The sequence below is a fragment of the Parambassis ranga genome, chromosome 2, assembly GCF_900634625.1.
Source record: "Parambassis ranga chromosome 2, fParRan2.1, whole genome shotgun sequence".
Taxonomy (NCBI): Eukaryota; Metazoa; Chordata; class Actinopteri; family Ambassidae; genus Parambassis; species Parambassis ranga.
In genome coordinates this window covers 8,602,353-8,629,952 of record NC_041023.1, presented here as the reverse complement: position 1 = coordinate 8,629,952, position 27,600 = coordinate 8,602,353, and the positions used below count along the sequence as shown (strand labels likewise).

The 27,600-nt window shown below is 41.1% G+C and overlaps 4 protein-coding genes across 4 annotated transcripts; all 4 read right to left on the bottom strand.

Moving 5' to 3' along the window:
- Positions 1–3,569: 3,569 nt before the first annotated feature.
- LOC114432186 (histone-lysine N-methyltransferase EHMT2-like) lies at positions 3,570–4,855 on the bottom strand (the record flags this gene model as incomplete). The annotated part of the gene is made up of 6 exons (XM_028400041.1): positions 3,570–3,822; positions 3,960–4,135; positions 4,225–4,303; positions 4,388–4,474; positions 4,590–4,705; positions 4,820–4,855. Coding segments are annotated over 6 exons (675 nt in total), but the record flags the coding sequence as incomplete, so codon positions are not given.
- Positions 4,856–9,672: 4,817 nt separating this feature from the next.
- On the bottom strand, positions 9,673–11,253 carry LOC114432182 (histone-lysine N-methyltransferase EHMT2-like; the record flags this gene model as incomplete). Its single annotated transcript, XM_028400035.1, has 6 exons — positions 9,673–10,219; positions 10,357–10,553; positions 10,622–10,700; positions 10,785–10,871; positions 10,987–11,102; positions 11,218–11,253. Coding segments are annotated over 6 exons (696 nt in total), but the record flags the coding sequence as incomplete, so codon positions are not given.
- Positions 11,254–16,068: 4,815 nt separating this feature from the next.
- On the bottom strand, positions 16,069–17,648 carry LOC114432180 (histone-lysine N-methyltransferase EHMT2-like; the record flags this gene model as incomplete). Its single annotated transcript, XM_028400033.1, has 6 exons — positions 16,069–16,615; positions 16,753–16,949; positions 17,018–17,096; positions 17,181–17,267; positions 17,383–17,498; positions 17,613–17,648. Coding segments are annotated over 6 exons (696 nt in total), but the record flags the coding sequence as incomplete, so codon positions are not given.
- Positions 17,649–22,459: 4,811 nt separating this feature from the next.
- LOC114432173 (histone-lysine N-methyltransferase EHMT2-like) lies at positions 22,460–24,038 on the bottom strand (the record flags this gene model as incomplete). Its single annotated transcript, XM_028400012.1, has 6 exons — positions 22,460–23,005; positions 23,143–23,339; positions 23,408–23,486; positions 23,571–23,657; positions 23,773–23,888; positions 24,003–24,038. Coding segments are annotated over 6 exons (696 nt in total), but the record flags the coding sequence as incomplete, so codon positions are not given.
- Positions 24,039–27,600: the final 3,562 nt, after the last annotated feature.

The window sequence follows — 27,600 nt, the reverse complement described above, 5'->3', positions numbered from 1 at the left end:
ACTTAAGGAAACATCACAAGCATTGTTTAAGTGCAAAAACCTTGCAATGGTTGTTCTGAGTAAATGTTTCTCCAAATATATCTCAGTGTATAGCTGCTTTATTACTTAGATCCACACACTTGATAGTTTCATAGATTTTTGCACCTATTTAAATTCTGTATTTGTATGTCTGCCCCAAATACCAGGACCAAGTACCTGCACCAAACTTCACCACGTTCTATGTTGCCCCATTGCCATGGAAACGGTAGAACAAAGTGGGTGTGGTCTATGTTGCCATTGAAACACCTAAACGATACAGCTAGAAGGTACAGCTGGAGAAAACTCTATTATTGTCATTTCAAAACATTTTAGCAAGTTGGATGCAAGTTCAGTCGGCGGTTTAGGACGATTTAAGAAGGTTTGGAAGGACGCAGACGACGCAATGGTTAGAAAGTTGTTTGCTGATAAACTCACCAGAGTTGCCAAAGAGGAAGTTCATCCCAATATAAATGTATTTTATAATGGAACAAGTCAAGAACAGTGGGACAGATTGATGTTAGGAAAGCCTGACACTGAAATGGTCGAAGAAGGTTCAGGAAAGAGTTCAGAAGTTTTTACTCCTAAGTCAGCCAAAACGCGGATACTTCAGAGATTGAGGACATTTTTTGGTGTGTCACACAGGATCTCTCCCTCTATGCCCATGCAGGAGTCACCTAGGGTAGTGACCTGTCCAGTGGACATTTTTGTGGTAGAGAAGAGAAAAGCTTCTTCACCCAAGCCAACAGGAGTAACACCCAATGAGGTCACTCCAGTGGAGGTTTTCGTGCCAGAGCAGGATGCAGAGGAGGACCCCACAAAGTCTGAGGAGAGACTTCAGAAGTCACATGAGGTGACTCCATCGAAGGTATATGTGCCACAGATGAAGTTACCTGAAGTCATCCTGGTGAAGGATTTTGTGCCAAAGCAGGAAACCCCTGGGGTGGTTTCTCTGTCAAGGTCTACAGAGAGAGCTTTAGGAAAGACAACTACTCTATCCGGGCCTCCTAGAAGGCGTAGGCAGTTGAGGAACAACTGGTCCTTGCCATCCAGTACTGAAAGTGATGAAAGTGTCAACATTGTGCCTCTGCAGCAGACAGCCGAGGTCATCTCTGTGGAGTCTTCGGGGTCAGAGAAGGATGACTCTGAATGTGATGAAACAGTGGCAACTGAGATTGTCTTAGTGGAGGACATCGTGGCTAAGATGGAAAAAAATGACTTGGGCAGATTTCTTTTTGCTCTAATTATTCGAGTGAATAGAAAGTTAGGGACAACATTGACCTTGCAGCAGTGTCAAGAGATCCATATCCGGCTTTATGACCAAATTTGGGATTTACTGGAAGAGGAAAATATTATTATTCCTCCAGAAGATTTTAGGGGTCTTAGCAAGCTGGTTTATAAGAGCCTGATCAAAGAGTGGAAATATCCATTCAATCTGGTCATTCATATGTCTGCCGGGCTGCCGAAGATGGACAAACAGATAATCAGTACTTTCCTGGAACATGCTACAAGAAGCAAGAAGTCGGCGCTACGAAGAACTTCTTCTCACAGTTTGCAAAGCAGTTTCCAAGCCCTTCATGAAGAGTTCAGGCCTGACTTCCTTGGACACACAGGGTCACCTATAGTAGACGCACACAGCTCACACCTGTTTGTGAACTTGTCTAAAAAATTATTAAAAATATTTAAATAATGCAAAATAAAAAAACATAAAAATATCTTCTTCTACGTCTTATTTATTCATACTAAATTATTTAGAAAACAAATAGTAAATAATATTTTACTTAAAGAATAAACGAATACAATAAAAAAATATAATTTCTCTCATAATAACTGCGATAAGTGTAACTGTCAACTTTTTATTCACATTAACTGGAGGTCACAGCCAAAGTTCTGGACTAACTTTTTGCACTGGTGCACCTAACTTTTTTTCTTAGGTGCACCGCATCACACTTAACACCGCAGTTTGTTGTTTAATTACTGTCCGTATATTTTTGTACAGATCAGGCCTTATCTTGACATCTATCTTAACACAGACGTTCTTTTCACATTCTCTCATCATCTGCAGCTACATCTACTGTTTACCTGAACATGAACAGGGTAAATAATCACATATCATCCTAAACTGAATTTGGACCATGTTTAATGAACACAGTTAAATAAAAAATGTTGTAAATGTACTGATAGTACTCATTCAAATCATGGACAAACTAGCCAACAAGTCTGCATGTCAGAAATCCATAATGAAGATCCATCCATCCAACTTTGGGGGAGGGGGGTCTTGGGTCCTCCCTCCATTAATGAAGTAGATGCTATTTCCTGCATTCTGGTGGATCTGAACAGAATGTAAACACCTATTTTACCGACAGAAGTAAAGGCTTAACTCAGTAACTATTACTGAGCGATTCAGTAATAACTACTTATTTATACAAAACAGTATTGCCAACCTAGTGGTGGTACTACACTAACAGATTATTGTAACAAAATACAATATAGACAAGCATTGCCAGAGAAATTTACTTGGGTATTTGTCCTAAAAATAATTGGTTCTACTAGTAAATGTTACTTAAGGAAAGATCATATCTCTTACTTTCTACCTCTGTGCCACCATAATGCACTTTCATGGAAAGCGTGCTTGCAGCTGAAACTCAGAGCTCACCTGGCAACAAGACATTCTGTTTTCTGATTGGCTGATAGGTCGCTTTTTGTAGACAGCTGTATGAGCCCGCAGTACACCGTCTGACTGGTTTATAGGACAGTGTATAAGAATTTCTGTGCAGTGAATTTAATCATTTCTTAGTGTGAGAACTTCATTGAAATGCCTGGGTCTCACTCTCAATGCTTGAGACTTGAGAACCCTGCTGAATATGCATATTGAATATACTATTATTTTGGACCAGTGCCACAAACAATAATGATATAACATAAATCAAAAATTCACTTTGACAAAAGGGCAGGTACTCTAGCACCCTCCGCACGTACCTGCTTTTCACCGTGCAGCAATGCTCCCTCTCTGCCATTCTATTGTGGTACAAATGCCCCTTGCTGTACGGTAGCAGCTTACAACATGTGTCACATTGTATTGTTTTAGGCTGTAAATCATCCTTGAATCAACACCAAATGCTTAGGTCAACTCAAAGAGTTATTTTATTACACTACATATGACAAAGACAGTAAGTATAAAAATTAAAGTAAACACAATCATCCAAAAAAAAACAACACTATCCCACAGGTCCTTTTCATGTCCAGCAGGGCCTGAACTGCATTATTTGTTGGCACAACAGAAAATGTTTGTGTATATATAAAATATATGTATGACTGGTACATGATGGGCAATGATGGGAGACTCATAATGCACAATCTTTATGTGTAAAGGCATACATATGTTGCAAGATACAGAAAAAATACAGTATGTACATGAAAACAAGACCCCTCCCCCCAACCCACCCGATAATCAACTGCACTTTAAAGAAATGTCCTCTACCACAGTGGAAATGATACAGTGACAAATTAACTGATGAAAACAACCTCTCAAGTAGAAAAAACAGCACCATATATCACAAACTGATCGATAGCGTGTGCATGTAAAACCTGAGGGGTCAATCCAAAGGCCCCAAAGGTGAGTGTTTTTAAGAGTTTCCTATCATGGTCATTCCACAGTCAGCTCCTGAATCTGGAAAGGCCTCCAGCCGAGCGACTCGGTTCTGCTCCATGGCAATCGCCTCTGCTGAATGTTTGCATTTCTCTGAGCCACACTGACAGGTGAAATACTTACTCTTGATGTCCCAAAACCGGTCACCATAGTCAAACCTAAAAACAGAAACAAGGCCAGTCAAGTCACAGGTAACCTGATCTGAAGACATTTTAAGGGTGGAATTGGATGCAAATTAGAAAATGCAGATGGGACAATGTATAAAGAGGCAGGAAAATTAGCTCTAAGCTCTCACCCCAGCTCTTGTCCGCTGAGGATGTCTCTAGAGCTGAAGAAGGCAATTCGAGGGAATCTCAAGTCCTGATGGAGCATGAACACGCGTACTGGGATGAGATTTGGGTCACACAGGTGGTTGATGAAGCGGCTGATGTTGCCATAGTACCGAGCATCAATGCAGTACACCTCTCCATCCTTCACAGAAAATACAAGAGACTCTTGTGTTATATGCTCCCTCTTTTAAGTTGTTAGCAGGTATTTAGCAAAACAAACTTCTCATAAACCTTGTTGTCCAAGTCAAACAGGTAGGAGTCATCTTCTCTAACATCTGCTTCTGCATCAGAGATCAGCTCCCCAACATATCTGTGTGGACAGAGGTTTTTTCTCATTTTTAACTTAAAACATACATCATGTAAAAACAGCAGAAGATTAAAAAGTTTCCTTTACTCGCAGATGAAGCTTCCCTGGGGAATGTCTTGCAGAGCTCGAACTCCCCAGCCCATTTTCTCTGTCCTGTATAGCTGCAGATGGACTCTGAAGCAGATTAAGGAAATTATGATGGTGCGGCATGTGGTTGTCAATGAGCAGATACTCTTGAGGTGAAAAAAAGATGTATGTATGTGACTGTTTGGCTGTTGTCATAACCTACTTGATTCCTGCCTGGACCACTCTATTCTTGCACGTTCGATAACAGGAACACGCCATGTTGCATTCAAATATAAGTGGAGGTTCAATTTTGTTGAACTCCTGAAGCAGCCGCTGGTCCTGGTGACAGAAAATACAACAGGCTGTGTTAGTTTCAACTCCTCGGCTCATAATGAATTCTTGTTATCGCCCCTCTGCTCTCTAAACACAATAAAAGAAAATTGGATTTTATACCTTGTCATACCAGCAACGGATGCTCAGCTGTCCACACGAAGCATGCGATTTGTAATTCCCCTCCGCAGCTTCCTGTTGATCTGGAGTGACACCCACACAGGGGTTTCAGGCCTTGCCAGGGTAAGAGGGGTATCTCCCTCCCTGTTCATGATATCAATATCTGCACCTCTGGACAGGAACAACCTGAGCAAAGAAAAACAAAAGACCAAGGCCATGTTTACACCACTGTATCTTTTCACTCAAAGGTGTAAAATCTTTAGCTTGTGACGGACTCACGTAACACAGTCCAAGTAGCTCTCTCTGGCAGCGATGTGTAGCGGCGTGTCTCCGTGCATGTTAACTGAGGCGAGGGAACAGCCAGCGTTCAACACCATCTCAGCTATATCCACATTGCCTGCATACGCCGCCCAGTGAAGGCACACGTTCAGCTCCTGATGGAAAAGAAGAGATGGTTTAAAGTAATAACCTAAAACATTTTCAAATAAATGCATTCATTACCATGGAAACAGCTCCCCCAGCCACCTTAGCCCCTCCCTTCTATTGCAGAGGGAGACGACACAGACAGCTCAGAAAACTCAGAGGTAGCTAGAAAAAGGCTCCACAAATGCTTGCAACTAGATGAGCAGGTTAGAAATGCCTTGGCCATCAGTATTTTCATCTGAAAGTTTGGCAAAGTTTAACATGGAAGCAGATGGGAGGAGGGAGTGGCACTCCGTTTGCTTGCGGGTCACCTGACCCAAAACCGTGGGTCACATGGCAAAGAGAGGTAGCAGCTTGACCAGGACGAAAATCCTTATGTTTTGATATATAATTTGTGTATGTGGAGTAACCACTGTGGCCACAAATGGAAGTAGTTTGCCTTTTTTTCCTCTTTTTGAAAAAGGAGTGAAATCTACAGTGTGCGACATCATCACACACTGCTGAGAGAGAAAAAAGTGTTTTAAATTTCGACAAAATGTAAACTGCCGTAGCTCCTTAACTAAACAAAATTGAAACAAAAACCACTTGGTATAAAACTCGTAACCATTTGAAAACTATAAACAGCTAAACTCTGAAAAATAAGAGCTGAAATAACCAGAAGAAGCTGAACATTTTGATATATGAACAGTTTCTGAATTCAGTCTTCAACTTTTAAAAGTTTTCAGCGCCTGCATACTTTCAGTTACAGAAACAGTTCATATATCAAAATGTTCAGCTTCTTCTGGTCTTTTCATGACCATGGAGGAAGATCATCCCATTATGAATGCATTTTATAATGGAACAAGTCAAGAACAGTGGGACGGATTGATTTTAGGAAAGCATGACACTGAAATGGTGAACAGGATTGCAGAGCTGTTTAGAGAGGTCATACGGTCACAAGTGCCTTGATGGGAAATATGATGAAGCAATTCTTCGATGTGAAGCCTAAAACTCAGACACACAAGCCAGATCTTGTCAACAGTATGCTGCCTGGCAGTAGTGATGAAGGAGAGATGAAGTCTACTCCAGTAGCTGGCTCAAAATGTGAAAATGTGAGAGAAATTTGTTTGGGTATTTGTCCTAAAAATAATTGGTTCTACTAGTAAATGTTACTTAAGGAAACATCACAAGCATTGTTTAAGTGCAAAAACCTTGCAATGGTTGTTCTGAGTAAATGTTTCTCCAAATATATCTCAGTGTATAGCTGCTTTATTACTTAGATCCACACACTTGATAGTTTCATAGATTTTTGCACCTATTTAAATTCTGTATTTGTATGTCTGCCCCAAATACCAGGACCAAGTACCTGCACCACACTTCACCACGTTCTATGTTGCCCCATTGCCACGGAAACGGTAGAACAAAGTGGGTGTGGTCTATGTTGCCATTGAAACACCTAAACGATACAGCTAGAAGGTACAGCTGGAGAAAACTCTATTATTGTCATTTCAAAACATTTTAGCAAGTTGGATGCAAGTTCAGTCGGCGGTTTAGGACGATTTAAGAAGGTTTGGAAGGACGCAGACGACGCAATGGATAGAAAGTTGTTTGCCGATAAACTCACCAGAGTTGCCAAAGAGGAAGTTCATCCCAATATAAATGCATTTTATAATGGTACAAGTCAAGAACAGTGGGACAGATTGATGTTAGGAAAGCCTGACACTGAAATGGTCGAAGAAGGTTCAGGAAAGAGTTCAGAAGTTTTTACTTCTAAGTCAGCCAAAACGCGGATACTTCAGAGATTGAGGACATTTTTTGGTGTGTCACACAGGATCTCTCCCTCTATGCCCATGCAGGAGTCACCTAGGGTAGTGACCTGTCCAGTGGACATTTTTGTGGTAGAGAAGAGAAAAGCTTCTTCACCCAAGCCAACAGGAGTAACACCCAATGAGGTCACTCCAGTGGAGGTTTTCGTGCCAGAGCAGGATGCAGAGGAGGACCCCACAAAGTCTGAGGAGAGACTTCAGAAGTCACATGAGGTGACTCCATCGAAGGTATATGTGCCACAGATGAAGTTACCTGAAGTCATCCTGGTGAAGGATTTTGTGCCAAAGCAGGAAAACCCTGGGGTGGTTTCTCTGTCAAGGTCTACAGAGAGAAAGGCTTTAGGAAAGACAACTACTCTATCCGGGCCTCCTAGAAGGCGTAGGCAGTTGAGGAACAACTGGTCCTTGCCATCCAGTACTGAAAGTGATGAAAGTGTCAACATTGTGCCTCTGCAGCAGACAGCCGAGGTCATCTCTGTGGAGTCTTCGGGGTCAGAGAAGGATGACTCTGAATGTGATGAAACAGTGGCAACTGAGATTGTCTTAGTGGAGGACATCGTGGCTAAGATGGAAAAAAATGACTTGGGCAGATTTCTTTTTGCTCTAATTATTCGAGTGAATAGAAAGTTAGGGACAACATTGACCTTGCAGCAGTGTCAAGAGATCTATATCCGGCTTTATGACCAAATTTGGGATTTACTGGAAGAGGAAAATATTATTATTCCTCCAGAAGATTTTAGGGGTCTTAGCAAGCTGGTTTATAAGAGCCTGATCAAAGAGTGGAAATATCCATTCAATCTGGCCATTCATATGTCTGCCGGGCTGCCGAAGATGGACAAACAGATAATCAGTACTTTCCTGGAACATGCTACAAGAAGCAAGAAGTCGGCGCTACGAAGAACTTCTTCTCACAGTTTGCAAAGCAGTTTCCAAGCCCTTCATGAAGAGTTCAGGCCTGACTTCCTTGGACACACAGGGTCACCTATAGTAGACGCACACAGCTCACACCTGTTTGTGAACTTGTCTAAAAAATTATTAAAAATATTTAAATAATGTAAAATAAAAAAAACATAAAAATATCTTCTTCTACGTCTTATTTATTCATACTAAATTATTTAGAAAACAAATAGCAAATAATATTTTACTTAAAGAATAAACGAATACAATAAAAAAAATAATTTCTCTCATAATAACTGCGATAAGTGTAACTGTCAACTTTTTATTCACATTAACTGGAGGTCACAGCCAAAGTTCTGGACTAACTTTTTGCACTGGTGCACCTAACTTTTTTTCTTAGGTGCACCGCATCACACTTAACACCGCAGTTTGTTGTTTAATTGCTGTCCGTATATTTTTGTACAGATCAGGCCTTATCTTGACATCTATCTTAACACAGACGTTCTTTTCACATTCTCTCATCATCTGCAGCTACATCTACTGTTTACCTGAACATGAACAGGGCTAAATAATCACATATCATCCTAAACTGAATTTGGACCATGTTTAATGAACACAGTTAAATAAAAAATGTTGTAAATGTACTGATAGTACTCATTCAAATCATGGACAAACTAGCCAACAAGTCTGCATGTCAGAAATCCATAATGAAGATCCATCCATCCAACTTTGGGGGAGGGGGGTCTTGGGTCCTCCCTCCATTAATGAAGTAGATGCTATTTCCTACATTCTGGTGGATCTGAACGTGTGAATGTAAACACCTATTTTACAGACAGAAGTAAAGGCTTAACTCAGTAACTATTACTGAGAGATTCAGTAATAACTACTTATTTATACAAAACAGTATTGCCAACCTAGTGGTGGTACTACACTAACAGATTATTGTAACAAAATACAGTATAGACAAGCATTGCCAGAGAAATTTACTTGGGTATTTGTCCTAAAAATAATTGGTTCTACTAGTAAATGTTACTTAAGGAAAGATCATATCTCTTACTTTCTACCTCTGTGCCACCATAATGCACTTTCATGGAAAGCGTGCTTGCAGCTGAAACTCAGAGCTCACCTGGCAACAAGACATTCTGTTTTCTGATTGGCTGATAGGTCGCTTTTTGCAGACAGCTGTATGAGCCCGCAGTACACCGTCTGACTGGTTTATAGGACAGTGTATAAGAATTTCTGTGCAGTGAATTTAATCATTTCTTAGTGTGAGAACTTCATTGAAATGCCTGGGTCTCACTCTCAATGCTTGAGACTTGAGAACCCTGCTGAATATGCATATTGAATATACTATTATTTTGGACCAGTGCCACAAACAATAATGATATAACATAAATCAAAAATTCACTTTGACAAAAGGGCAGGTACTCTAGCACCCTCCGCACGTACCTGCTTTTCACCGTGCAGCAATGCTCCCTCTCTGCCATTCTATTGTGGTACAAATGCCCCTTGCTGTACGGTAGCAGCTTACAACATGTGTCACATTGTATTGTTTTAGGCTGTAAATCATCCTTGAATCAACACCAAATGCTTAGGTCAACTCAAAGAGTTATTTTATTACACTACATATGACAAAGACAGTAAGTATAAAAATTAAAGTAAACACAATCATCCAAAAAAAAACAACACTATCCCACAGGTCCTTTTCATGTCCAGCAGGGCCTGAACTGCATTATTTGTTGGCACAACAGAAAATGTTTGTGTATATATAAAATATATGTATGACTGGTACATGATGGGCAATGATGGGAGACTCATAATGCACAATCTTTATGTGTAAAGGCATACATATGTTGCAAGATACAGAAAAAATACAGTATGTACATGAAAACAAGACCCCTCCCCCCAACCCACCCGATAATCAACTGCACTTTAAAGAAATGTCCTCTACCACAGTGGAAATGATAAAGTGACAAATTAACTGATGAAAACAACCTCTCAAGTAGAAAAAAACAGCACCATATATCACAAACTGATCGATAGCGTGTGCATGTAAAACCTGAGGGGTCAATCCAAAGGCCCCAAAGGTGAGTGTTTTTAAGAGTTTCCTATCATGGTCATTCCACAGTCAGCTCCTGAATCTGGAAAGGCCTCCAGCCGAGCGAGTCGGTTCTGCTCCATGGCAATCGCCTCCGCTGAATGTTTGCATTTCTCTGAGCCACACTGACAGGTGAAATACTTACTCTTGATGTCCCAAAACCGGTCACCATAGTCAAACCTAAAAACAGAAACAAGGCCAGTCAAGTCACAGGTAACCTGATCTGAAGACATTTTAAGGGTGGAATTGGATGCAAATTAGAAAATGCAGATGGGACAATGTATAAAGAGGCAGGAAAATTAGCTCTAAGCTCTCACCCCAGCTCTTGTCCGCTGAGGATGTCTCTAGAGCTGAAGAAGGCAATTCGAGGGAATCTCAAGTCCTGATGGAGCATGAACACGCGTACTGGGATGAGATTTGGGTCACACAGGTGGTTGATGAAGCGGCTGATGTTGCCATAGTACCGAGCATCAATGCAGTACACCTCTCCATCCGTCACAGAAAATACAAGAGACTCTTGTGTTATATGCTCCCTCTTTTAAGTTGTTAGCAGGTATTTAGCAAAACAAACTTCTCATAAACCTTGTTGTCCAAGTCAAACAGGTAGGAGTCATCTTCTCTAACATCTGCTTCTGCATCAGAGATCAGCTCCCCAACATATCTGTGTGGACAGAGGTTTTTTCTCATTTTTAACTTAAAACATACATCATGTAAAAACAGCAGAAGATTAAAAAGTTTCCTTTACTCGCAGATGAAGCTTCCCTGGGGAATGTCTTGCAGAGCTCGAACTCCCCAGCCCATTTTCTCTGTCCTGTATAGCTGCAGACGGACTCTGAAGCAGATTAAGGAAATTATGATGGTGCGTCATGTGGTTGTCAATGAGCAGATACTCTTGAGGTGAAAAAAAGATGTATGTATGTGACTGTTTGGCTGTTGTCATAACCTACTTGATTCCTGCCTGGACCACTCTATTCTTGCACGTTCGATAACAGGAACACGCCATGTTGCATTCAAATATAAGTGGAGGTTCAATTTTGTTGAACTCCTGAAGCAGCCGCTGGTCCTGGTGACAGAAAATACAACAGGCTGTGTTAGTTTCAACTCCTCGGCTCATAATGAATTCTTGTTATCGCCCCTCTGCTCTCTAAACACAATAAAAGAAAACTTGGATTTTATACCTTGTCATACCAGCAACGGATGCTCAGCTGTCCACACGAAGCATGCGATTTGTAATTCCCCTCCGCAGCTTCCTGTTGATCTGGAGTGACACCCACACAGGGGTTTCAGGCCTTGCCAGGGTAAGAGGGGTATCTCCCTCCCTGTTCATGATATCAATATCTGCACCTCTGGACAGGAACAACCTGAGCAAAGAAAAACAAAAGACCAAGGCCATGTTTACACCACTGTATCTTTTCACTCAAAGGTGTAAAATCTTTAGCTTGTGACGGACTCACGTAACACAGTCCAAGTAGCTCTCTCTGGCAGCGATGTGTAGCGGCGTGTCTCCGTGCATGTTAACTGAGGCGAGGGAACAGCCAGCGTTCAACACCATCTCAGCTATATCCACATTGCCTGCATACGCCGCCCAGTGAAGGCACACGTTCAGCTCCTGATGGAAAAGAAGAGATGGTTTAAAGTAATAACCTAAATGTTTTTAAATAAATGCATTCATTACCATGGAAACAGCTCCCCCAGCCACCTTAGCCCCTCCCTTCTATTGCAGAGGGAGACGACACAGACAGCTCAGAAAACTCAGAGGTAGCTAGAAAAAGGCTCCACAAATGCTTGCAACTAGATGAGCAGGTTAGAAATGCCTTGGCCATCAGTATTTTCATCTGAAAGTTTGGCAAAGTTTAACATGGAAGCAGATGGGAGGAGGGAGTGGCACTCCGTTCGCTTGCGGGTCACCTGACCCAAAACCGTGGGTCACATGGCAAAGAGAGGTAGCAGCTTGACCAGGACGAAAATCCTTATGTTTTGATATATAATTTGTGTATGTGGAGTAACCACTGTGGCCACAAATGGAAGTAGTTTGCCTTTTTTTCCTCTTTTTGAAAAAGGAGTGAAATCTACAGTGTGCGACATCATCACACACTGCTGAGAGAGAAAAAAGTGTTTTAAATTTCGAGAAAATGTAAACTGCCGTAGCTCCTTAACTAAACAAAATTGAAACAAAAACCACTTGGTATAAAACTCGTAACCATTTGAAAACTATAAACAGCTAAACTCTGAAAAATAAGAGCTGAAATAACCAGAAGAAGCTGAACATTTTGATATATGAACAGTTTCTGAATTCAGTCTTCAACTTTTAAAAGTTTTCAGCGCCTGCATACTTTCAGTTACAGAAACAGTTCATATATCAAAATGTTCAGCTTCTTCTGGTCTTTTCATGACCATGGAGGAAGATCATCCCATTATGAATGCATTTTATAATGGAACAAGTCAAGAACAGTGGGACGGATTGATTTTAGGAAAGCATGACACTGAAATGGTGAACAGGATTGCAGAGCTGTTTAGAGAGGTCATACGGTCATAAGTGCCTTGATGGGAAATATGATGAAGCAATTCTTCGATGTGAAGCCTAAAACTCAGACACACAAGCCAGATCTTGTCAACAGTATGCTGCCTGGCAGTAGTGATGAAGGAGAGATGAAGTCTACTCCAGTAGCTGGCTCAAAATGTGAAAATGTGAGAGAAATTTGTTTGGGTATTTGTCCTAAAAATAATTGGTTCTACTAGTAAATGTTACTTAAGGAAACATCACAAGCATTGTTTAAGTGCAAAAACCTTGCAATGGTTGTTCTGAGTAAATGTTTCTCCAAATATATCTCAGTGTATAGCTGCTTTATTACTTAGATCCACACACTTGATAGTTTCATAGATTTTTGCACCTATTTAAATTCTGTATTTGTATGTCTGCCCCAAATACCAGGACCAAGTACCTGCACCAAACTTCACCACGTTCTATGTTGCCCCATTGCCACGGAAACGGTAGAACAAAGTGGGTGTGGTCTATGTTGCCATTGAAACACCTAAACGATACAGCTAGAAGGTACAGCTGGAGAAAACTCTATTATTGTCATTTCAAAACATTTTAGCAAGTTGGATGCAAGTTCAGTCGGCGGTTTAGGACGATTTAAGAAGGTTTGGAAGGACGCAGACGACGCAATGGATAGAAAGTTGTTTGCCGATAAACTCACCAGAGTTGCCAAAGAGGAAGTTCATCCCAATATAAATGCATTTTATAATGGTACAAGTCAAGAACAGTGGGACAGATTGATGTTAGGAAAGCCTGACACTGAAATGGTCGAAGAAGGTTCAGGAAAGAGTTCAGAAGTTTTTACTTCTAAGTCAGCCAAAACGCGGATACTTCAGAGATTGAGGACATTTTTTGGTGTGTCACACAGGATCTCTCCCTCTATGCCCATGCAGGAGTCACCTAGGGTAGTGACCTGTCCAGTGGACATTTTTGTGGTAGAGAAGAGAAAAGCTTCTTCACCCAAGCCAACAGGAGTAACACCCAATGAGGTCACTCCAGTGGAGGTTTTCGTGCCAGAGCAGGATGCAGAGGAGGACCCCACAAAGTCTGAGGAGAGACTTCAGAAGTCACATGAGGTGACTCCATCGAAGGTATATGTGCCACAGATGAAGTTACCTGAAGTCATCCTGGTGAAGGATTTTGTGCCAAAGCAGGAAAACCCTGGGGTGGTTTCTCTGTCAAGGTCTACAGAGAGAAAGGCTTTAGGAAAGACAACTACTCTATCCGGGCCTCCTAGAAGGCGTAGGCAGTTGAGGAACAACTGGTCCTTGCCATCCAGTACTGAAAGTGATGAAAGTGTCAACATTGTGCCTCTGCAGCAGACAGCCGAGGTCATCTCTGTGGAGTCTTCGGGGTCAGAGAAGGATGACTCTGAATGTGATGAAACAGTGGCAACTGAGATTGTCTTAGTGGAGGACATCGTGGCTAAGATGGAAAAAAATGACTTGGGCAGATTTCTTTTTGCTCTAATTATTCGAGTGAATAGAAAGTTAGGGACAACATTGACCTTGCAGCAGTGTCAAGAGATCCATATCCGGCTCTATGACCAAATTTGGGATTTACTGGAAGAGGAAAATATTATTATTCCTCCAGAAGATTTTAGGGGTCTTAGCAAGCTGGTTTATAAGAGCCTGATCAAAGAGTGGAAATATCCATTCAATCTGGCCATTCATATGTCTGCCGGGCTGCCGAAGATGGACAAACAGATAATCAGTACTTTCCTGGAACATGCTACAAGAAGCAAGAAGTCGGCGCTACGAAGAACTTCTTCTCACAGTTTGCAAAGCAGTTTCCAAGCCCTTCATGAAGAGTTCAGGCCTGACTTCCTTGGACACACAGGGTCACCTATAGTAGACGCACACAGCTCACACCTGTTTGTGAACTTGTCTAAAAAAATTATTAAAAATATTTAAATAATGTAAAATAAAAAAAACATAAAAATATCTTCTTCTACGTCTTATTTATTCATACTAAATTATTTAGAAAACAAATAGCAAATAATATTTTACTTAAAGAATAAACGAATACAATAAAAAAATATAATTTCTCTCATAATAACTGCGATAAGTGTAACTGTCAACTTTTTATTCACATTAACTGGAGGTCACAGCCAAAGTTCTGGACTAACTTTTTGCACTGGTGCACCTAACTTTTTTTCTTAGGTGCACCGCATCACACTTAACAGCGCAGTTTGTTGTTTAATTGCTGTCCGTATATTTTTGTACAGATCAGGCCTTATCTTGACATCTATCTTAACACAGACGTTCTTTTCACATTCTCTCATTATCTGCAGCTACATCTACTGTTTACCTGAACATGAACAGGGCTAAATAATCACATATCATCCTAAACTGAATTTGGACCAAGTTTAATGAACACAGTTAAATAAAAAATGTTGTAAATGTACTGATAGTACTCATTCAAATCATGGACAAACTAGCCAACAAGTCTGCATGTCAGAAATCCATAATGAAGATCCATCCATCCAACTTTGGGGGAGGGGGGTCTTGGGTCCTCCCTCCATTAATGAAGTAGATGCTATTTCCTGCATTCTGGTGGATCTGAACAGAATGTAAACACCTATTTTACAGACAGAAGTAAAGGCTTAACTCAGTAACTATTACTGAGAGATTCAGTAATAACTACTTATTTATACAAAACAGTATTGCCAACCTAGTGGTGGTACTACACTAACAGATTATTGTAACAAAATACAATATAGACAAGCATTGCCAGAGAAATTTACTTGGGTATTTGTCCTAAAAATAATTGGTTCTACTAGTAAATGTTACTTAAGGAAAGATCATATCTCTTACTTTCTACCTCTGTGCCACCATAATGCACTTTCATGGAAAGCGTGCTTGCAGCTGAAACTCAGAGCTCACCTGGCAACAAGACATTCTGTTTTCTGATTGGCTGATAGGTCGCTTTTTGCCGACAGCTGTATGAGCCCGCAGTACACCGTCTGACTGGTTTATAGGACAGTGTATAAGAATTTCTGTGCAGTGAATTTAATCATTTCTTAGTGTGAGAACTTCATTGAAATGTCTGGGTCTCACTCTCAATGCTTGAGACTTGAGAACCCTGCTGAATATGCATATTGAATATACTATTATTTTGGACCAGTGCCACAAACAATAATGATATAACATAAATCAAAAATTCACTTTGACAAAAGGGCAGGTACTCTAGCACCCTCCGCACGTACCTGCTTTTCACCGTGCAGCAATGCTCCCTCTCTGCCATTCTATTGTGGTACAAATGCCCCTTGCTGTACGGTAGCAGCTTACAACATGTGTCACATTGTATTGTTTTAGGCTGTAAATCATCCTTGAATCAACACCAAATGCTTAGGTCAACTCAAAGAGTTATTTTATTACACTACATATGACAAAGACAGTAAGTATAAAAATTAAAGTAAACACAATCATCCAAAAAAAAACAACACTATCCCACAGGTCCTTTTCATGTCCAGCAGGGCCTGAACTGCATTATTTGTTGGCACAACAGAAAATGTTTGTGTATATATAAAATATATGTATGACTGGTACATGATGGGCAATGATGGGAGACTCATAATGCACAATCTTTATGTGTAAAGGCATACATATGTTGCAAGATACAGAAAAAATACAGTATGTACATGAAAACAAGACCCCTCCCCCCAACCCACCCGATAATCAACTGCACTTTAAAGAAATGTCCTCTACCACAGTGGAAATGATAAAGTGACAAATTAACTGATGAAAACAACCTCTCAAGTAGAAAAAAACAGCACCATATATCACAAACTGATCGATAGCGTGTGCATGTAAAACCTGAGGGGTCAATCCAAAGGCCCCAAAGGTGAGTGTTTTTAAGAGTTTCCTATCATGGTCATTCCACAGTCAGCTCCTGAATCTGGAAAGGCCTCCAGCCGAGCGAGTCGGTTCTGCTCCATGGCAATCGCCTCCGCTGAATGTTTGCATTTCTCTGAGCCACACTGACAGGTGAAATACTTACTCTTGATGTCCCAAAACCGGTCACCATAGTCAAACCTAAAAACAGAAACAAGGCCAGTCAAGTCACAGGTAACCTGATCTGAAGACATTTTAAGGGTGGAATTGGATGCAAATTAGAAAATGCAGATGGGACAATGTATAAAGAGGCAGGAAAATTAGCTCTAAGCTCTCACCCCAGCTCTTGTCCGCTGAGGATGTCTCTAGAGCTGAAGAAGGCAATTCGAGGGAATCTCAAGTCCTGATGGAGCATGAACACGCGTACTGGGATGAGATTTGGGTCACACAGGTGGTTGATGAAGCGGCTGATGTTGCCATAGTACCGAGCATCAATGCAGTACACCTCTCCATCCGTCACAGAAAATACAAGAGACTCTTGTGTTATATGCTCCCTCTTTTAAGTTGTTAGCAGGTATTTAGCAAAACAAACTTCTCATAAACCTTGTTGTCCAAGTCAAACAGGTAGGAGTCATCTTCTCTAACATCTGCTTCTGCATCAGAGATCAGCTCCCCAACATATCTGTGTGGACAGAGGTTTTTTCTCATTTTTAACTTAAAACATACATCATGTAAAAACAGCAGAAGATTAAAAAGTTTCCTTTACTCGCAGATGAAGCTTCCCTGGGGAATGTCTTGCAGAGCTCGAACTCCCCAGCCCATTTTCTCTGTCCTGTATAGCTGCAGACGGACTCTGAAGCAGATTAAGGAAATTATGATGGTGCGTCATGTGGTTGTCAATGAGCAGATACTCTTGAGGTGAAAAAAAGATGTATGTATGTGACTGTTTGGCTGTTGTCATAACCTACTTGATTCCTGCCTGGACCACTCTATTCTTGCACGTTCGATAACAGGAACACGCCATGTTGCATTCAAATATAAGTGGAGGTTCAATTTTGTTGAACTCCTGAAGCAGCCGCTGGTCCTGGTGACAGAAAATACAACAGGCTGTGTTAGTTTCAACTCCTCGGCTCATAATGAATTCTTGTTATCGCCCCTCTGCTCTCTAAACACAATAAAAGAAAATTGGATTTTATACCTTGTCATACCAGCAACGGATGCTCAGCTGTCCACACGAAGCATGCGATTTGTAATTCCCCTCCGCAGCTTCCTGTTGATCTGGAGTGACACCCACACAGGGGTTTCAGGCCTTGCCAGGGTAAGAGGGGTATCTCCCTCCCTGTTCATGATATCAATATCTGCACCTCTGGACAGGAACAACCTGAGCAAAGAAAAACAAAAGACCAAGGCCATGTTTACACCACTGTATCTTTTCACTCAAAGGTGTAAAATCCTTAGCTTGTGACGGACTCACGTAACACAGTCCAAGTAGCTCTCTCTGGCAGCGATGTGTAGCGGCGTGTCTCCGTGCATGTTAACTGAGGCGAGGGAACAGCCAGCGTTCAACACCATCTCAGCTATATCCACATTGCCTGCATACGCCGCCCAGTGAAGGCACACGTTCAGCTCCTGATGGAAAAGAAGAGATGGTTTAAAGTAATAACCTAAAACATTTTCAAATAAATGCATTCATTACCATGGAAACAGCTCCCCCAGCCACCTTAGCCCCTCCCTTCTATTGCAGAGGGAGACGACACAGACAGCTCAGAAAACTCAGAGGTAGCTAGAAAAAGGCTCCACAAATGCTTGCAACTAGATGAGCAGGTTAGAAATGCCTTGGCCATCAGTATTTTCATCTGAAAGTTTGGCAAAGTTTAACATGGAAGCAGATGGGAGGAGGGAGTGGCACTCCGTTTGCTTGCGGGTCACCTGACCCAAAACCGTGGGTCACATGGCAAAGAGAGGTAGCAGCTTGACCAGGACGAAAATCCTTATGTTTTGATATATAATTTGTGTATGTGGAGCAACCACTGTGGCCACAAATGGAAGTAGTTTGCCTTTTTTTCCTCTTTTTGAAAAAGGAGTGAAATCTACAGTGTGCGACATCATCACACACTGCTGAGAGAGAAAAAAGTGTTTTAAATTTCGACAAAATGTAAACTGCCGTAGCTCCTTAACTAAACAAAATTGAAACAAAAACCACTTGGTATAAAACTCGTAACCATTTGAAAACTATAAACAGCTAAACTCTGAAAAATAAGAGCTGAAATAACCAGAAGAAGCTGAACATTTTGATATATGAACAGTTTCTGAATTCAGTCTTCAACTTTTAAAAGTTTTCAGCGCCTGCATACTTTCAGTTACAGAAACAGTTCATATATCAAAATGTTCAGCTTCTTCTGGTCTTTTCATGACCATGGAGGAAGATCATCCCATTATGAATGCATTTTATAATGGAACAAGTCAAGAACAGTGGGACGGATTGATTTTAGGAAAGCATGACACTGAAATGGTGAACAGGATTGCAGAGCTGTTTAGAGAGGTCATACGGTCATAAGTGCCTTGATGGGAAATATGATGAAGCAATTCTTCGATGTGAAGCCTAAAACTCAGACACAGAAGCCAGATCTTGTCAACAGTATGCTGCCTGGCAGTAGTGATGAAGGAGAGATGAAGTCTACTCCAGTAGCTGGCTCAAAATGTGAAAATGTGAGAGAAATTTGTTTGGGTATTTGTCCTAAAAATAATTGGTTCTACTAGTAAATGTTACTTAAGGAAACATCACAAGCATTGTTTAAGTGCAAAAACCTTGCAATGGTTGTTCTGAGTAAATGTTTCTCCAAATATATCTCAGTGTATAGCTGCTTTATTACTTAGATCCACACACTTGATAGTTTCATAGATTTTTGCACCTATTTAAATTCTGTATTTGTATGTCTGCCCCAAATACCAGGACCAAGTACCTGCACCAAACTTCACCACGTTCTATGTTGCCCCATTGCCACGGAAACGGTAGAACAAAGTGGGTGTGGTCTATGTTGCCATTGAAACACCTAAACGATACAGCTAGAAGGTACAGCTGGAGAAAACTCTATTATTGTCATTTCAAAACATTTTAGCAAGTTGGATGCAAGTTCAGTCGGCGGTTTAGGACGATTTAAGAAGGTTTGGAAGGACGCAGACGACGCAATGGATAGAAAGTTGTTTGCCGATAAACTCACCAGAGTTGCCAAAGAGGAAGTTCATCCCAATATAAATGCATTTTATAATGGTACAAGTCAAGAACAGTGGGACAGATTGATGTTAGGAAAGCCTGACACTGAAATGGTCGAAGAAGGTTCAGGAAAGAGTTCAGAAGTTTTTACTTCTAAGTCAGCCAAAACGCGGATACTTCAGAGATTGAGGACATTTTTTGGTGTGTCACACAGGATCTCTCCCTCTATGCCCATGCAGGAGTCACCTAGGGTAGTGACCTGTCCAGTGGACATTTTTGTGGTAGAGAAGAGAAAAGCTTCTTCACCCAAGCCAACAGGAGTAACACCCAATGAGGTCACTCCAGTGGAGGTTTTCGTGCCAGAGCAGGATGCAGAGGAGGACCCCACAAAGTCTGAGGAGAGACTTCAGAAGTCACATGAGGTGACTCCATCGAAGGTATATGTGCCACAGATGAAGTTACCTGAAGTCATCCTGGTGAAGGATTTTGTGCCAAAGCAGGAAAACCCTGGGGTGGTTTCTCTGTCAAGGTCTACAGAGAGAAAGGCTTTAGGAAAGACAACTACTCTATCCGGGCCTCCTAGAAGGCGTAGGCAGTTGAGGAACAACTGGTCCTTGCCATCCAGTACTGAAAGTGATGAAAGTGTCAACATTGTGCCTCTGCAGCAGACAGCCGAGGTCATCTCTGTGGAGTCTTCGGGGTCAGAGAAGGATGACTCTGAATGTGATGAAACAGTGGCAACTGAGATTGTCTTAGTGGAGGACATCGTGGCTAAGATGGAAAAAAATGACTTGGGCAGATTTCTTTTTGCTCTAATTATTCGAGTGAATAGAAAGTTAGGGACAACATTGACCTTGCAGCAGTGTCAAGAGATCCATATCCGGCTTTATGACCAAATTTGGGATTTACTGGAAGAGGAAAATATTATTATTCCTCCAGAAAATTTTAAGGGTCTTAGCAAGCTGGTTTATAAGAGCCTGATCAAAGAGTGGAAATATCCATTCAATCTGGCCATTCATATGTCTGCCGGGCTGCCGAAGATGGACAAACAGATAATCAGTACTTTCCTGGAACATGCTACAAGAAGCAAGAAGTCGGCGCTACGAAGAACTTCTTCTCACAGTTTGCAAAGCAGTTTCCAAGCCCTTCATGAAGAGTTCAGGCCTGACTTCCTTGGACACACAGGGTCACCTATAGTAGACGCACACAGCTCACACCTGTTTGTGAACTTGTCTTAAAAATTATTAAAAATATTTAAATAATGTAAAATAAAAAACATAAAAATATCTTCTTCTATGTCTTATTTATTCATACTAAATTATTTAGAAAACAAATAGTAAATAATATTTTACTTAAAGAATAAACGAATGCAATAAAAAATATAATTTCTCTCATAATAACTGCAATAAGTGTAACTGTCAACTTTTTATTCACATTAACTGGAGGTCACAGCCAAAGTTCTGGACTAACTTTTTGCACTGGTGCACCTAACTTTTTTTCTTAGGTGCACCGCATCACACTTAACAGCGCAGTTTGTTGTTTAATTGCTGTCCGTATATTTTTGTACAGATCAGGCCTTATCTTGACATCTATCTTAACACAGACGTTCTTTTCACATTCTCTCATTATCTGCAGCTACATCTACTGTTTACCTGAACATGAACGGGCTAAATAATCACATATCATCCTAAACTGAATTTGGACCAAGTTTAATGAACACAGTTAAATAAAAAATGTTGTAAATGTACTGATAGTACTCATTCAAATCATGGACAAACTAGCCAACAAGTCTGCATGTCAGAAATCCATAATGAAGATCCATCCATCCAACTTTGGGGGAGGGGGGTCTTGGGTCCTCCCTCCATTAATGAAGTAGATGCTATTTCCTGCATTCTGGTGGATCTGAACAGAATGTAAACACCTATTTTACAGACAGAAGTAAAGGCTTAACTCAGTAACTATTACTGAGAGATTCAGTAATAACTACTTATTTATACAAAACAGTATTGCCAACCTAGTGGTGGTACTACACTAACAGATTATTGTAACAAAATACAATATAGGCAAGCATTGCCAGAGAAATTTACTTGGGTATTTGTCCTAAAAATAATTGGTTCTACTAGTAAATGTTACTTAAGGAAAGATCATATCTCTTACTTTCTACCTCTGTGCCACCATAATGCACTTTCATGGAAAGCGTGCTTGCAGCTGAAACTCAGAGCTCACCTGGCAACAAGACATTCTGTTTTCTGATTGGCTGATAGGTCGCTTTTTGCCGACAGCTGTATGAGCCCGCAGTACACCGTCTGACTGGTTTATAGGACAGTGTATAAGAATTTCTGTGCAGTGAATTTAATCATTTCTTAGTGTGAGAACTTCATTGAAATGTCTGGGTCTCACTCTCAATGCTTGAGACTTGAGAACCCTGCTGAATATGCATATTGAATATACTATTATTTTGGACCAGTGCCACAAACAATAATGATATAACATAAATCAAAAATTCACTTTGACAAAAGGGCAGGTACTCTAGCACCCTCCGCACGTACCTGCTTTTCACCGCGCAGCAATGCTCCCTCTCTGCCATTCTATTGTGGTACAAATGCCCCTTGCTGTACGGTAGCAGCTTACAACATGTGTCACATTGTATTGTTTTAGGCTGTAAATCATCCTTGAATCAACACCAAATGCTTAGGTCAACTCAAAGAGTTATTTTATTACACTACATATGACAAAGACAGTAAGTATAAAAATTAAAGTAAACACAATCATCCAAAAAAAACAACACTATCCCACAGGTCCTTTTCATGTCCAGCAGGGCCTGAACTGCATTATTTGTTGGCACAACAGAAAATGTTTGTGTATATATAAAATATATGTATGACTGGTACATGATGGGCAATGATGGGAGACTCATAATGCACAATCTTTATGTGTAAAGGCATACATATGTTGCAAGATACAGAAAAAATACAGTATGTACATGAAAACAAGACCCCTCCCCCCAACCCACCCGATAATCAACTGCACTTTAAAGAAATGTCCTCTACCACAGTGGAAATGATAAAGTGACAAATTAACTGATGAAAACAACCTCTCAAGTAGAAAAAAACAGCACCATATATCACAAACTGATCGATAGCGTGTGCATGTAAAACCTGAGGGGTCAATCCAAAGGCCCCAAAGGTGAGTGTTTTTAAGAGTTTCCTATCATGGTCATTCCACAGTCAGCTCCTGAATCTGGAAAGGCCTCCAGCCGAGCGAGTCGGTTCTGCTCCATGGCAATCGCCTCCGCTGAATGTTTGCATTTCTCTGAGCCACACTGACAGGTGAAATACTTACTCTTGATGTCCCAAAACCGGTCACCATAGTCAAACCTAAAAACAGAAACAAGGCCAGTCAAGTCACAGGTAACCTGATCTGAAGACATTTTAAGGGTGGAATTGGATGCAAATTAGAAAATGCAGATGGGACAATGTATAAAGAGGCAGGAAAATTAGCTCTAAGCTCTCACCCCAGCTCTTGTCCGCTGAGGATGTCTCTAGAGCTGAAGAAGGCAATTCGAGGGAATCTCAAGTCCTGATGGAGCATGAACACGCGTACTGGGATGAGATTTGGGTCACACAGGTGGTTGATGAAGCGGCTGATGTTGCCATAGTACCGAGCATCAATGCAGTACACCTCTCCATCCGTCACAGAAAATACAAGAGACTCTTGTGTTATATGCTCCCTCTTTTAAGTTGTTAGCAGGTATTTAGCAAAACAAACTTCTCATAAACCTTGTTGTCCAAGTCAAACAGGTAGGAGTCATCTTCTCTAACATCTGCTTCTGCATCAGAGATCAGCTCCCCAACATATCTGTGTGGACAGAGGTTTTTTCTCATTTTTAACTTAAAACATACATCATGTAAAAACAGCAGAAGATTAAAAAGTTTCCTTTACTCGCAGATGAAGCTTCCCTGGGGAATGTCTTGCAGAGCTCGAACTCCCCAGCCCATTTTCTCTGTCCTGTATAGCTGCAGACGGACTCTGAAGCAGATTAAGGAAATTATGATGGTGCGTCATGTGGTTGTCAATGAGCAGATACTCTTGAGGTGAAAAAAAGATGTATGTATGTGACTGTTTGGCTGTTGTCATAACCTACTTGATTCCTGCCTGGACCACTCTATTCTTGCACGTTCGATAACAGGAACACGCCATGTTGCATTCAAATATAAGTGGAGGTTCAATTTTGTTGAACTCCTGAAGCAGCCGCTGGTCCTGGTGACAGAAAATACAACAGGCTGTGTTAGTTTCAACTCCTCGGCTCATAATGAATTCTTGTTATCGCCCCTCTGCTCTCTAAACACAATAAAAGAAAACTGGATTTTATACCTTGTCATACCAGCAACGGATGCTCAGCTGTCCACACGAAGCATGCGATTTGTAATTCCCCTCCGCAGCTTCCTGTTGATCTGGAGTGACACCCACACAGGGGTTTCAGGCCTTGCCAGGGTAAGAGGGGTATCTCCCTCCCTGTTCATGATATCAATATCTGCACCTCTGGACAGGAACAACCTGAGCAAAGAAAAACAAAAGACCAAGGCCATGTTTACACCACTGTATCTTTTCACTCAAAGGTGTAAAATCCTTAGCTTGTGACGGACTCACGTAACACAGTCCAAGTAGCTCTCTCTGGCAGCGATGTGTAGCGGCGTGTCTCCGTGCATGTTAACTGAGGCGAGGGAACAGCCAGCGTTCAACACCATCTCAGCTATATCCACATTGCCTGCATACGCCGCCCAGTGAAGGCACACGTTCAGCTCCTGATGGAAAAGAAGAGATGGTTTAAAGTAATAACCTAAAACATTTTCAAATAAATGCATTCATTACCATGGAAACAGCTCCCCCAGCCACCTTAGCCCCTCCCTTCTATTGCAGAGGGAGACGACACAGACAGCTCAGAAAACTCAGAGGTAGCTAGAAAAAGGCTCCACAAATGCTTGCAACTAGATGAGCAGGTTAGAAATGCCTTGGCCATCAGTATTTTCATCTGAAAGTTTGGCAAAGTTTAACATGGAAGCAGATGGGAGGAGGGAGTGGCACTCCGTTTGCTTGCGGGTCACCTGACCCAAAACCGTAGGTCACATGGCAAAGAGAGGTAGCAGCTTGACCAGGACGAAAATCCTTATGTTTTGATATATAATTTGTGTATGTGGAGCAACCACTGTGGCCACAAATGGAAGTAGTTTGCCTTTTTTTCCTCTTTTTGAAAAAGGAGTGAAATCTACAGTGTGCGACATCATCACACACTGCTGAGAGAGAAAAAAGTGTTTTAAATTTCGACAAAATGTAAACTGCCGTAGCTCCTTAACTAAACAAAATTGAAACAAAAACCACTTGGTATAAAACTCGTAACCATTTGAAAACTATAAACAGCTAAACTCTGAAAAATAAGAGCTGAAATAACCAGAAGAAGCTGAACATTTTGATATATGAACAGTTTCTGAATTCAGTCTTCAACTTTTAAAAGTTTTCAGCGCCTGCATACTTTCAGTTACAGAAACAGTTCATATATCAAAATGTTCAGCTTCTTCTGGTCTTTTCATGACCATGGAGGAAGATCATCCCATTATGAATGCATTTTATAATGGAACAAGTCAAGAACAGTGGGACGGATTGATTTTAGGAAAGCATGACACTGAAATGGTGAACAGGATTGCAGAGCTGTTTAGAGAGGTCATACGGTCATAAGTGCCTTGATGGGAAATATGATGAAGCAATTCTTCGATGTGAAGCCTAAAACTCAGACACAGAAGCCAGATCTTGTCAACAGTATGCTGCCTGGCAGTAGTGATGAAGGAGAGATGAAGTCTACTCCAGTAGCTGGCTCAAAATGTGAAAATGTGAGAGAAATTTGTTTGGGTATTTGTCCTAAAAATAATTGGTTCTACTAGTAAATGTTACTTAAGGAAACATCACAAGCATTGTTTAAGTGCAAAAACCTTGCAATGGTTGTTCTGAGTAAATGTTTCTCCAAATATATCTCAGTGTATAGCTGCTTTATTACTTAGATCCACACACTTGATAGTTTCATAGATTTTTGCACCTATTTAAATTCTGTATTTGTATGTCTGCCCCAAATACCAGGACCAAGTACCTGCACCAAACTTCACCACGTTCTATGTTGCCCCATTGCCACGGAAACGGTAGAACAAAGTGGGTGTGGTCTATGTTGCCATTGAAACACCTAAACGATACAGCTAGAAGGTACAGCTGGAGAAAACTCTATTATTGTCATTTCAAAACATTTTAGCAAGTTGGATGCAAGTTCAGTCGGCGGTTTAGGACGATTTAAGAAGGTTTGGAAGGACGCAGACGACGCAATGGATAGAAAGTTGTTTGCCGATAAACTCACCAGAGTTGCCAAAGAGGAAGTTCATCCCAATATAAATGCATTTTATAATGGTACAAGTCAAGAACAGTGGGACAGATTGATGTTAGGAAAGCCTGACACTGAAATGGTCGAAGAAGGTTCAGGAAAGAGTTCAGAAGTTTTTACTTCTAAGTCAGCCAAAACGCGGATACTTCAGAGATTGAGGACATTTTTTGGTGTGTCACACAGGATCTCTCCCTCTATGCCCATGCAGGAGTCACCTAGGGTAGTGACCTGTCCAGTGGACATTTTTGTGGTAGAGAAGAGAAAAGCTTCTTCACCCAAGCCAACAGGAGTAACACCCAATGAGGTCACTCCAGTGGAGGTTTTCGTGCCAGAGCAGGATGCAGAGGAGGACCCCACAAAGTCTGAGGAGAGACTTCAGAAGTCACATGAGGTGACTCCATCGAAGGTATATGTGCCACAGATGAAGTTACCTGAAGTCATCCTGGTGAAGGATTTTGTGCCAAAGCAGGAAAACCCTGGGGTGGTTTCTCTGTCAAGGTCTACAGAGAGAAAGGCTTTAGGAAAGACAACTACTCTATCCGGGCCTCCTAGAAGGCGTAGGCAGTTGAGGAACAACTGGTCCTTGCCATCCAGTACTGAAAGTGATGAAAGTGTCAACATTGTGCCTCTGCAGCAGACAGCCGAGGTCATCTCTGTGGAGTCTTCGGGGTCAGAGAAGGATGACTCTGAATGTGATGAAACAGTGGCAACTGAGATTGTCTTAGTGGAGGACATCGTGGCTAAGATGGAAAAAAATGACTTGGGCAGATTTCTTTTTGCTCTAATTATTCGAGTGAATAGAAAGTTAGGGACAACATTGACCTTGCAGCAGTGTCAAGAGATCCATATCCGGCTCTATGACCAAATTTGGGATTTACTGGAAGAGGAAAATATTATTATTCCTCCAGAAGATTTTAGGGGTCTTAGCAAGCTGGTTTATAAGAGCCTGATCAAAGAGTGGAAATATCCATTCAATCTGGCCATTCATATGTCTGCCGGGCTGCCCAAGATGGACAAACAGATAATCAGTACTTTCCTGGAACATGCTACAAGAAGCAAGAAGTCGGCGCTACGAAGAACTTCTTCTCACAGTTTGCAAAGCAGTTTCCAAGCCCTTCATGAAGAGTTCAGGCCTGACTTCCTTGGACACACAGGGTCACCTATAGTAGACGCACACAGCTCACACCTGTTTGTGAACTTGTCTTAAAAATTATTAAAAATATTTAAATAATGTAAAATAAAAAACATAAAAATATCTTCTTCTACGTCTTATTTATTCATACTAAATTATTTAGAAAACAAATAGTAAATAATATTTTACTTAAAGAATAAACGAATACAATAAAAAAATATAATTTCTCTCATAATAACTGCGATAAGTGTAACTGTCAACTTTTTATTCACATTAACTGGAGGTCACAGCCAAAGTTCTGGACTAAGTTTTTGCACTGGTGCACCTAACTTTTTTTCTTAGGTGCACCGCATCACACTTAACACCGCAGTTTGTTGTTTAATTACTGTCCGTATATTTTTGTACAGATCAGGCCTTAT